Raw genomic sequence first — 12,215 nt, 5'->3', positions numbered from 1 at the left:
GTGGATGTTTAGATGAAGAGGTGTCTTTTTTTTTTTCATTTTATGTTGATTTTTTCTAATTTAAATGATTTATCAAATATTTTAATTAAAAAAAAAGATTATTAGTACAATAGTGCTCTAAGTGGTTAGATTTGATTAAGAGCTTTTAATGTATAACAAGGGCTTAAGTTAGGTTTGTTTGTATTACTAATTTTTGTGCATTAAGTTTGGAAGGCATGGTTTGATTGATAAAATCAAAGGTGGAACAAGACATTTTGATGGATGCTTGGTTTTAGAAGCAAAGCTATTAGGCAAGTAAATGAAGCTCTAGATATATGAGTTGAATGTGAAAGTATTAGGCAATACTTTATATTCTGTGTTTATTTATTTATATTCACTAACTCGAACACGCAAGCACAACACAAAGAATATAATTCATCGAACTAGTAATCAACGTCCTAAGATTATCTTCCCGCTAGAAAAACTTAATCCAAAAATAGTGTGATTTGCAAACATATAAAAGTGTTCTTCATCACATTCAAGAACATTTAATGGCTACAAAGTTGCAGCAAAGAGTAATTGGACTCTAAATTATGTCATCCCAAAATTTTCAAGCTACCACGTTACTCAAGTTCACTTTCTAAATCTCGGACACCGTTAAACACTAATTTCAACAACTGTTCAAAGACCTCTGAACTCTTTGACAAGAATTAAAGATAAACATCAAGAAGCAACACTGGTTTCACAGTAAGAGATTGAGTCAATCCTATTCTTGCTTGTCACGACCAACCCGAGCACGGTGTCTAAGTTCTGCTCTTTTCCATTTCACCATAAGATGGCAAAGTGTAAAGAGTGTGTTTACCTGAAACAATCCACGAAAGAAGCATGAGCAAAATAAATAAATAAAAGCCATTTGCAAGTACTTGATGTGAGAGGATGGCTACTAACCACGATCATTATAGTAATGACAAGTAGCGGGCCAGACCAGAGTACTGATATAAAGACACCATGAGGATCAAAATAGTTCTGGCTGGAAAAGCTCTTCCACCTCTTCCCTAGGAAACTATTAATCCTCTCAGCAAGATAAACGCCTGAAACTGAAAAAAACAAAGAGAAAGAGAGAAACCAATTAGATGTTTGGTCAATCAATCCAAATGAATAAACATGGAACACATATTTCAATTAAGTTTTTAATGTATATAATATTTTACTCATATGTGATTGGGGTAAGTTTTCATCTATGAAAATCTGCTGGGTTTTCACATTACCTAAGGCCTTACCGAAAGTGACCAGGCCAAACATTTTATTATCCACATGCAATTTTTCTTTCATTTCATTTGTAATGTTGTTAGCATATTTCTTATGTTTGTAATTACTAAAACTATCACATACCATTCAATATTTAAATCTCTCATAACCTTTTAATTTTGACATATCTATCGTAACAATTAAATTTCATAACAAATCTAGCCTAACATTATCTTTTCTATTTCATTGCCATTAAGTGACGACATGGATAATTAAAAATTATAGATTTAATCCAAGCCATCAGCTGCATTAGCAATATTTAAAGATAAATAACAAAGATAAAACCCTCTTGCATTCTGGCTTGCCCTGTCTTGGCATGCCTCCATGGCCTTCTCTAACGACATCATTATGTTGTTCGAGCTCCTCTTGGCTATGCCCATCTGCATGGACCTGTACACGCTGCTACAGGGGAAATGGCTGACTCAACTTGGCCTGTCTGGGCATGATGGCATCATTGATGCTTGGGATCAGACATGTGCAAGGACACTACATGTCATGCTTCTCTGCATACACTACATAGAACTTGACCGCTGCATTTCTATCCTTTTTCTCACTCTTCCTACCCCTAATATCTTTCCCTCTATATTGCCAGATCTTTTTGGGCCTATTCTAGTGATGGGTTCTGAGATACACAGATACACATTGATATGAAAATGCCCCCCCCCCCCCCCAATTGCCTGTATTTTGTTGCCCACCTTCGTGGTTGTGGTGATTAGATTTGGCTCCTTATTTGTTTGCACCCATCGTAGCTCTCATCAAGTGTGGAGATAGATCCTACTTAACCATTTCTAGCTTGTCTTGTTTGTCTATGTTGTAGTTTGCAGTGGATCTGTTTGACATGTTGATTCTTTTGATTTTTATACATTATTTTGAACCAAAACAATCACTGTTATTGATGTAATGCTGTTATCTATATATTCACTATTGTCATCTTCATTTGTTATTGTTATTCTTGACCTTAGTTTAGTTTTAAATCATTAATTAAATTTGCTTCAGCCTCATTCATTGTAGGAAGATGAGTGTTTTTTTGTAGGTGTAGTATATCTACGTTCTATGCTACAAATGGTTGTGAACACAAGAACCATATAATAGGCTCGTCTTTTGTATTGGCCTTGCTTCCCATTTTTCAAGTGTTAAGTGTTTCATTTCCTAATCCTTGGATATGCTCAGGATCTAGGACTGATTCTCATTACTCTCTTTGTTTTGCAGGCAACTCAGTGAATGGATATTCTAGAGATTTTTTATTCATTTCAAAATAACAATTAGATCTTGTTCAGGTGGGACAATCATTGTGGATGGCTATTATAAAGAAGACACTAAAGTTATTTCTCTTGGTCCTGTTGAATATAAAAGGTTGATGCGAGGGAAGTAGCAAAAAACATAAGAAGAAAGTCCAGATTATCTGGCATCGAAGTTCAGTATATACTGTTAACAAAATTGAAACTGGACAAAGTAAAATAACCTAGTAGTGGTAGTCACAAGTTGACAAGAGCATGGAAACTTACATGCAAGAAGAGACAGGAATAGTTGGAAATTCACATTTTTCCTAGACAATAAAGTTGTAAGCAGCAAAATAAAATGGAAAGCTAATAAGCATATCAACCAAGGCTCCTGCAAGTAAAGGAAAATGCAGAGTTGTCAGCAGGAACATAAAAGTGGATATTACTAAATTTTTAAATAAAACGAATTTGGGCATATTATGTTATGTATAAAGGATAAATGACAAAGTGACATTTGATAAGAGTGCCTAATAGAAACATGCTTCTGAAGTAATATGAGATCGTGATGAAGCAAAATGTTGCAATTTCATCATGAATTAAGCTAGGTAAGTAAAATTCAGTGAATCTATAAAGAAGAGAATAAAAGGTGCAGAACCACATGGCACATCCAGAGCATAGCAAAACCATGGGATAAGGATGTAAATAGTTTGTTATTATGGCTTCATACTTACCACTGTCTCTTCTTAAATTCATGCTAATCATAATTAATTTTCTATTTCATATTTACATGATTCTCCCAATCTTCAAAGATATCAGATTAGTATGATTTCTTTACAAAATTTTGTAAATCTGTTTGATTGAAAAATCTAATTATGCCTTACATTTACCAATCTTATAAAGAAAGATTATCAGAGTTTGGAAGCATTTTAAAATCAGAAACCAAACAATATGAATACAACAACAATAAGAATCTCAATTTTCATTTTGGCGTTTAAAAATATGGATCTAACAATTGAACAAATCTGACTAATCATTTAAGAATGCTACCATAGAAACAGAAATAACAAACATGCAACTATTGGCCAAAAACCTGACTAAATTCTCTAAATAAGCTCAATTATTGCCAAATGTTATTTAAAAAAAAAATACTTGCATCTAAATGTTACCACTAATCCATATAAAATTCAATGAAATAACTATCATCAGATATGCAACAATATATCTGTCACAACGCTTAAACCAAAGCATCACCTTTATAGTTCTCTGCAAGTGTGAGGAGAGCAAATTTCTAAACAGAACTATACTCTTTCTATATTTTTGGCAGAGGTTAAGAATGGTCAATCATCTCCCTCTTCTCTATTGCTCACTAATTTGGGGGCTGGGAGGGGGGGGGGGGGGGGGGGGGGGGGGGGTGGCGTGGAGTGAGGAGATTAGGGTCAGAGTACGAACTTGGCTGTGAAACAAGAGGTGATGAATTAACTGGAAAAGTTTAGGAAGATTTAGTCTTTCCAGTTTGGGAAGAATGAAAAGAAAATAATTCAATTTAATTTCTCCACTTTATATGCTTTCTTAAGTTTCTTCCTGAGAAGACAATAGCATTTATGTGATATTCTCACTTTTCTCTCCAAATAAACAAAGGGCCAGGACCTTAATCTTGCAAACATCCATATCGCACTGACCTCCCTCTAGACCTTCAAACAGTCCATTGGATCAGAATGTATATGTAAAGTATAAAATTGTCAGCCAAATCCAGTTTAAATGAAAAGAATCCAGTTTGAACAAACAGATGTTTTCAACCACACGTCAAACTAAAAGGAAGTTGAGACAGATCACCATCCCTTACCACCGGTCTACCTTCAAACATAAATGATCCAATAGCTCCAATGTGTCTAGGCATCTAACATTTAGTAACTTAATTACATAGTGGTGGCAATCCCAAATATTGGACTCTCAATGTAATAAACAGAACATACTTCTCTATATAAAATTTAATCATTCTCACTATGCTCTCTCCTTCTCCTTCTCCCTTTACTGGTTTGCATCAGATCCAGATAAAATATTCCACAGATAGTTTTTCAACATGCACTGAATTCTTATGTCTTGGGGTAACAAAACTAAAGATCTAGAACAAGAATTGCAAAAACAAAAAAAAAAAAGGAAAAAATCCAATCAAATTCAATGAAATTCTGACAAAAAATGTCTTCCCAAATTCATGTTTCTCTCCTAACTTACTAAGATCCAGACTCAATATCATATTGAAGATGTCTCAGAAGGATACAACCAAACAAAGGCAGCAATACAACAAATGAATGGTATTGTTTAGGTTAAAGAAACATACCTTCCAATCAATTGCATGAAAGAAACCAATGAAGTTATCAACTGCTGGTCCAAATCCACTACGAAGTTCGGCAGATAACTTTTCAAAGAGATCAGACACAAGATCAACGTGCTCATTCAGTGCAGCTTTCAGATCTTCCATTGCAGTAGTTGCTTCAAATACAGTATAAGAAAGAACTAAGTTGTAATGCACAGTCACACTCTCCATACACCATTAGTGAATTGATAAAGTTATTTGAGAACACACAAGGTGAGTGCAGAAATTACTGATGGTCACTACATATTAGTTCTTATAATAAGCAATATTTAAATATTAGCATATTCAGATATCAAGAAGTAGCATATTGACATCAAACTATGATCATATTGAAGGTTGAAAGATGAGGTTGAGGGAAAATTTGGGGTAAGATCAATTCTTTTGAGGAAGGGGGTGAACTTTTACCTTTCATGTGCAAGCTTGAATTGAAGGAATTATTTGGGGAAAATGCAATAGCATTAATTCAATGCTACAATTGAAGTATGTCTCAGCAATCAATAGAAATAAACAAGGATGAATCCTATATCAATATACAGCTGGAATAACATAAGGTGTTAATCTCTTTTCTTGAGGCTACCACAGATTTTTCCATGCTTTTTTTTTAATATTCCACAAGATATCGAGACTTTCTTAAATGATAAGATGTAAATACCAGAGTTGTTTCATATTTCTTTGTCAACCTAATTTAAATTAATGGAAATGAATCTTTTGATAGAAAGCCGACAAACTACAATATGCTGAAACACAAAAATCAATATTAGGTTAAACTCCAAAAGCGTTCCTAACTGTCCACAAAACAAACAACTACTGTTATCATTACAATACAAACTTTGCTTCTATTCCAAACTCTTTGAAGGTTCATAAGGAATTAATTGCATGCTATATTGGAATTTTCCAATAAAATCAAACAATATATGATGATATCCATACTACGATATTATCTTTAATGAGTTTCTCACAAATTCTTTAAATATTACTTTAAGTAATTTTGCATGAATTGCTTCCCAATTTCTAAAGCAAGAGGATTAATTATTTAAGAATCCTTCTGAAAGCATCATATATAAAGTAGCATATGCGGATTGATAGCTAATATAAATTGAGAAAGGAAAAAAATACCGCAAGTCAAATTGATGGCTGATAAATAAATAATATCTATGCAATAAGAATTAATTTTACAAGAATTGAACTCTGCACGCCAAGTAATGCTTCTAATTCTTATCCAAATTTCAAAAACTCAATTTCTGTGTATCTAAGTTGTGCTACTCTACGTTCATGACAAAGTGTACAAATAATCCCCCTTTGCTCATTTCTCCTAATGAACTACTATCATCTCCTTCTCCAAAATTTGGCTCAAATTACCTAAAAAAAATAAAATGTTGCACTCTTTGCTGGAGCAGCTGCAGCGCCCCATTTGCCTGTTTCTAGGTGCACCCCAGGAGGCATCGCATCCCATGCACAAGCGAAACCAAGGAGGGCAGAGTGATTTGAGGGATCTACGCAACAAAATTTAAGGTCTTTGAGAGATTCCACAAATGATTAGTCCTGTGGGGCAGTGCTACCGAAGCATCCTTATAGCATCATCATCCTCAGATACTTTTATAGAGAAGACAAAGTTTGAACTACAGTATCTAGAAGACAATCGAGGGGAAAAAAAGAATGGAAATCTCATCTATTTCGCCTAGCAGATCCAAGTGCTAAGGTCTGCGAGATCAAGTACCAAAATCCAAAATAATAGGAATAATTCTCAGTCACAAGGAACCCTAACGTAACAGAAAACATCAGCGAGAAACACAAAGACCACTAATTACCTGGCCTGAGGGGCGAAGCAGCCGATGCGGCTACTTGACGGTGGTGATGGCAATCGAGCGAAACCGAGATCATAAATCTGGACTATACGATTTTATATGATGCCCTTGCACGACGACGGTAGGAAGCAACCCATCTCGAATGGGACCACCGGGACCCACATATGGATGAATAAATAAGACGGTATAGAAGTTGGTTAAAATGCTTTGTTACTATGCTTCACTTCGCGCGCTAAGCTCTATTTACGTATTTTCCACCACTACTAATTTTAATAATGATATTCAATAATAAAAAAATTATTTTTAATTTTATTTATGTTATTCAATAATATTTCTTAATAATTCAAATTCTAAATATTTAATATTTTCCGTTGTTATCTTTGCTCCAATTTTAATATTAAATATTTAGAATTTGAATTATTAAGAAATATTTTAAAATAACATAAATAAAATTAAAAATAAATTTTTTATTATTAAATATCATTATTAAAATTAGTAGTGGCGGAAAATACGTAAATAGAGCTTAGCGCGCGAAGTGAAGCATAGTAACAAAGCATTTTAACCAACTTCTATACCGTCTTATTTATTCATCCATATGTGGGTCCCGGTGGTCCCATTGGAAATGGATTGCTTCCTACCGTCGTCGTGCAAGGGCATCAAATAAAATCATATAGTCCAGATTTATGGTCTCGGTTTCGGTCGATTGCCATCACCACCGTTGAGTAGCCGCACCGGCCGCTTCGTCCCTCAAGCCAGGTAATAAGCGGTCTTTGTGTTTCTCGCTGATGTTTTCTGTTACATTAGGGTTCCTTGTGACTGAGAATTATTCCTATTTCTTTGGATTTTGGTACTGCATCTCGCAGACCTTAGCACTTGGATCTGCTAGGCGAAATAGATGAGATTTCCATTCTCTTTTTCCCCCTCGATTTTCTTCTAGATACTGTAGTTCAAACTTTGTCTTCTCTACAAAAGTATCTGAGGATGATGATGCTATAAGGATGCTTTGGTAGCACTGCCCCACAGGACTAATCATTTGTAGAATCTCTCATAGACCTTAAATTTTGTTGCGTAGATCCCTCAAATCACTCTGTCCTCCTTGGCTTCGCTACTGCATGGGATGCGATGCCTCATGGGTACACCTAGAAACAGGCAAATGGGGCGCTGCGGCTGCTCCAGCAAAGAGTGCAACATTTTCTTTTTTTTTAGGTAGTTAGTTTGAGCCAAATTTTGGAGAAAAAGGGATGTTGGGGAAGGAGATGATAGTAGTTCATTAGGAGGAATGAGCAAAGAGGGATTATTTGTACACTTTGTCATGAACGTAGAGTAGCTCAACTTAAATACACAGAAATTGAGTTTTTGAAATTTGGATAAGAATTAGAAGCATTACTTGGCGTGCAGAGATCAATTCTTGTAAAATTAATTCTTATTGCATAGATATTATTTATTTATCGATCATCAATTTGACTTGCGGCATTTTTTTTCCTTTCTCAATTTATATTAGCTATCAATCGCGCATATGTTATTTTATATATGATGCTTTTAGAAGGATTCTTAAATAATTAATCCTCTTGCTTTAGAAATTGGGAAGCAATTCATGCAAAATTACTTAAAGTAATATTTAAAGAATTTGTGAGAAACTCATTAAAGATAATATCGTAGTATGGATATCATCATATATTGTTTGATTTTATTAGAAAATTCCAATAGCATACAATTAATTCCTTTATGAACCTTCAAAGAGTTTGGAATAGAGGCAAAGCTTGTATTGTAATGATAACAGTAGTTGTTTGTATTGTGGGCAGTTAGGAACACTTTTGGAGTTTAACCTAATATTGATTTTTGTGTTTCAGCATATTGTAGTTTGTCAGCTTTCTATCAAAAGATTCATTTCCATTAATTTAAATTAGGTGGACAAAGAAATATGAAACAACTCTGGTATTTACATCTTATCATTTAAGAAAGTCTCTTTATCTTGTGGAATATCAAAAAAAAAATGGAAAAATCTATGTAGTAGCCTCAAGATAAGAGATTAACACCTTATGTTATTCCAACCGTATATTGTTATAGGATTCATCCTTGTTTATTTTTATTGATTGCTGAGACATACTTCAATTGTAGCATTGAATTAATGCTATTGCATTTTCCCCAAATAATTCCTTCAATTCAAGCTTGCACATGAAAGGTAAAAGTTCACCCCCTTCCTCGAAGGAATTGATCTTCAAAAACCCAAATTTTCCCTCAACCTCATCATTCAACCTTCAATATGATCATAGTTTGATGTCAATATGCTACTTCTTGATATCTGAATATGCTAATATTTAGATATTGCTTATTATAAGAAATAATATGTAGTGACCATCAGTAATTTCTGCACTAATATGTAGTGACCATCAGTAATTCCCTCAAACTCTTTACAAGAAAATAGAAGATTAGACTATTTGGATTTAGCTCTAAATTAGATTGTCAGATACACTTAAATTAGATTATGTTATTTTCATATCATAGCATCAATCATTTGATCTTCCATCGACAGTGCTTGCATATGACAACAAAACAACAAAAAGTATATAGATGCTAAAAGTGTTGGAAAGGCAAAGTACTACTAACATGCAGGTAAATTGCAACAAACTAATAGATGTTAAAAGTTTGTCCTTATTCCTACTAACCCACACCGTTAACCCTGAAAATCTATATGAAACCCAGCAACCTTTCCATTTAGAATGCTAAATTGCTACCTATGTGAACTTAGTAACTACTAATTCCTCCATTTTCTCCTTTCCAAACACCTATTCTGAGCTGAACTAACTCCTTCACCCTTCACCTCCAGTTAACATTTCTCACTGCAAAGCAATTTCTCCATTCATAAGAGCCTAAATTTCTTCCTCAACCTTCTATAATGTCACGCCCTGGAGGTGTCGTTCCCGCACACCGTGAGGTACCTCACTTGGTGACAATATAATAAAGGAACAATTACAATAAATGAGGCATAATATAAAAGAACTATCCATATTTTATTTAGACCAATATAACTGAGAAGAAGTTTATACACCCATTTATTAAGCCTAGGAACAACCACCTGGGCATATAACGGAAAGAAACGACATAAACAAACAAACTAAGGTAACCAAACCGACAAGCAGCACATCAAAGTCTCTAAGCAACACTAAAGAAAACTGAACAAAAGTAGTATCAAATCTGTGCCTGCAAATCTGGAAGTCAAAGAATGCAAATAGTTAGCCAAAAGCTAAGTGGGTAATCAGAAAAGATGTGCATGAATTTAATCTTGTTTAAGAAGCCAACGAAATAGAATAGATCATAGTTTTGTATTATCACTTTAAGGTTTTAAAATTCTCCATTTATATATATATTAGTTATTATTATTGTCTGGAATCAGTGGAATCAGGTAACAAGTTCATATTTTAATTTTGTATATCAATTTAATCATCATCCATTATCATCAAATTTTTGGATAATATCTCCATCATGATTATTTAATCAAGCTGTATATAAATCATTACCAGCATAATCTCATTATATATCATAATCAGTGTCAACATTTATTATTAATTAAAAAATGCACAACATGAGCCAATATCATCAGAGTGTAATAAGATCTCATATATATATATATATATATATATATATATATATATATATATATATATAGGCTATCAACCTCCTCATAGTATATCGTCGCATACGTTATCTAGCGTACGGGCTCTCTCTCCAGCCCTTATCGGTGGAAGACAGATAAACACTAACCGCGACCTCTGCTCTACCACAATAATATGTGGCCGGTCGTACTCTGGACCGAGGGCTACATCACGCCACCACTACTCAAGTGTACGATGCAATACTCTGGTATAAAACTAGACTCATAGTTAACACCTTTTGATATTTATCATTTTCTTTTATCTCATTTCACATTATATCTTTTTATCAATTATCAGAATTGTTACATTCTTAGTATGTATCTTCTCGATTTGGTCTAAACGACCAACTCAATTTCGGTTACATCTTATTCATTCATTTAGGTATCATCATACAGTTTACAGGTAGAAGCTAAGTATTAACAGATAATGCTAAGTATCAACAGGATGAAATATCAACAATATGAGAATTAAACAATCAAGAAGTAAATAAAAGACATGTATCAACGACAGAGTAAGTCAGAATATCTATTTGAGTTTTGAAAACACCCTTTCCCATTTTAATTCCCTCAGATGAACCCACGTATGAACAAGAATAAAAAACAATTTAATTACCCTTTAATGGTTTAATTATTTTAACCTAATTTCAGTATTTTAAAGGTCATTTTAATCCTCTTTTTGAAAACCATTATAACATATATAATATCTATCAATTTTATTTTATTTCTTCATGCACATGAAACGTATAGGAGTCCAAGGATAGAAAGTACTCATGAGTGTTAGCAACGTGCTCCACTCGAACTAGTATCTACACGAAATATTAAAATAATTCAAATAATCAGACTATTACCCAAAAATAATAACACTAAATCTGACCCTATCTTAATAAGGTAAAAAACGAAGTTAACATCTCGTATTAACGTCACCTCAACCTCTAAAATTCCTAACCATTCTTCGAATTAAACCTAGAACTCAGCAGGTAATGGAAACCCTAACAATGCAGTAACTTGTCTCTGCAAACAAAACGAGCCCAAATGAAGAGATTTCTTTTACCGTGAGAAAGGAAAACAATGCTGGTCAACCCACCCAAAGCTCTCAATCGCGAAGCCAAGGAATCACCACGCACGATCGCCGGCTCGAACAGGCAGGGCTCGTCACTGGAACAGACGGAGAAAAAGGAAAGGGAGACGGCTCGGGGGTTTTTGTCGCGGCACAGAGCAAAGGCGGCGTCGGCAGGCGGCAGAGGCGGCGTCGGCAGGTGGCGATCGCGGCTTCTGTGCTTTTAAGGCGAGGAAGAAGAGGGGCGCAGGCGTCGCGGGCGAAAGGCGCCTAAAAGATCACTTTTAGACGCTTGGATTGGATCAGACCAGTGTGCGTTCTCTCCGTCGGAGTGTGCTGCCGAGATCCGCTCGTCGGAGCAATCCAAGGCGCAACAGAGAATAGAGGCCTTTGGATCGGACCAGTGTGCGAGAGTTCTCTCTCCGCGCTGAGCTGTGCGATCCGGTGGCGTGAGCTACTCCGCCTCCGGATCAAATCTTGGGCACGAGAATGCAATGCCTCCTCAGCCGCTGGTCTAGGGTTTAATTTGTGAAGGGCGGAATAATTTTGGACACTTAATTAGAAATTTTGGGCCCTGGGCGAGCGCCTTGGTTGCCCTAGCCCAGGGCCAGCCAGCCCTGCGCCCCTGCCTCTATTCATAAGTTGTGTTTTTGTATTTCTAATCATTCTCGACTATTTGAAAATTAAGAGCTTGAGTTTTTTTTTTATATTTTAAATTTTGACAGATTTATTTTTATTTGATACTCTGCTGCTTTAGTTTCTCTTATGTTGAAGAGAAGAGAAAAGAAAATTATTTTTAATAAGTTTCTCCACCTCTTAA

At 34.9% G+C, this 12,215-nt stretch overlaps 1 protein-coding gene across 2 annotated transcripts; it reads right to left on the bottom strand.

The window, feature by feature from the left end:
* Positions 1–493: 493 nt before the first annotated feature.
* On the bottom strand, positions 494–11,898 carry LOC141820240 (uncharacterized). Of its 2 annotated transcripts, none has more exons than XM_074707525.1 (5): positions 11,423–11,898; positions 4,846–4,997; positions 2,793–2,898; positions 928–1,076; positions 494–841 (listed from the first exon to the last, which is right to left on the bottom strand). In XM_074707525.1, the coding sequence occupies exons 2-5, from the start codon at positions 4,984–4,986 to the stop codon at positions 746–748; spliced, it is 492 nt and encodes a 163-aa protein (XP_074563626.1). In that variant the 5' UTR covers positions 4,987–4,997; positions 11,423–11,898; the 3' UTR covers positions 494–745. The 2 variants fall into 2 exon arrangements, with proteins under 2 accessions (XP_074563626.1, XP_074563627.1); XM_074707526.1 differs by having other exon boundaries at positions 11,390–11,614.
* Positions 11,899–12,215: the final 317 nt, after the last annotated feature.

Source organism: Curcuma longa, unplaced genomic scaffold, assembly GCF_044706935.1.
Source record: "Curcuma longa cultivar G26 ecotype Majalengka, Jawa Barat unplaced genomic scaffold, ITB_CL_G26_1.1 utg2798_np1212_758248_RagTag, whole genome shotgun sequence".
Classification (NCBI taxonomy): Eukaryota; Viridiplantae; Streptophyta; class Magnoliopsida; order Zingiberales; family Zingiberaceae; genus Curcuma; species Curcuma longa.
The sequence above is the reverse complement of the archived record's forward strand: the minus strand, read 5'-3'. Positions and strand labels throughout refer to the sequence as shown.

What these genes read in the sequence shown, in the direction of transcription:
- LOC141820240 (XM_074707525.1), bottom strand. Translation starts at nt 4,986, where the DNA reads ATGGAAGATCTGAAAGCTGCACTGAATGAGCACGTTGATCTTGTGTCT. An exon ending in ATTCCTGTCTCTTCTTGCAT is followed by an intron (nt 1,077 to 2,792) that starts GTAAGTTTCCAT and finishes TGTTTTTTTCAG; the next exon opens with TTTCAGGCGTTTATCTTGCT. An exon ending in TCATTACTATAATGATCGTG is followed by an intron (nt 842 to 927) that starts GTTAGTAGCCAT and finishes GGATTGTTTCAG; the next exon opens with GTAAACACACTCTTTACACT.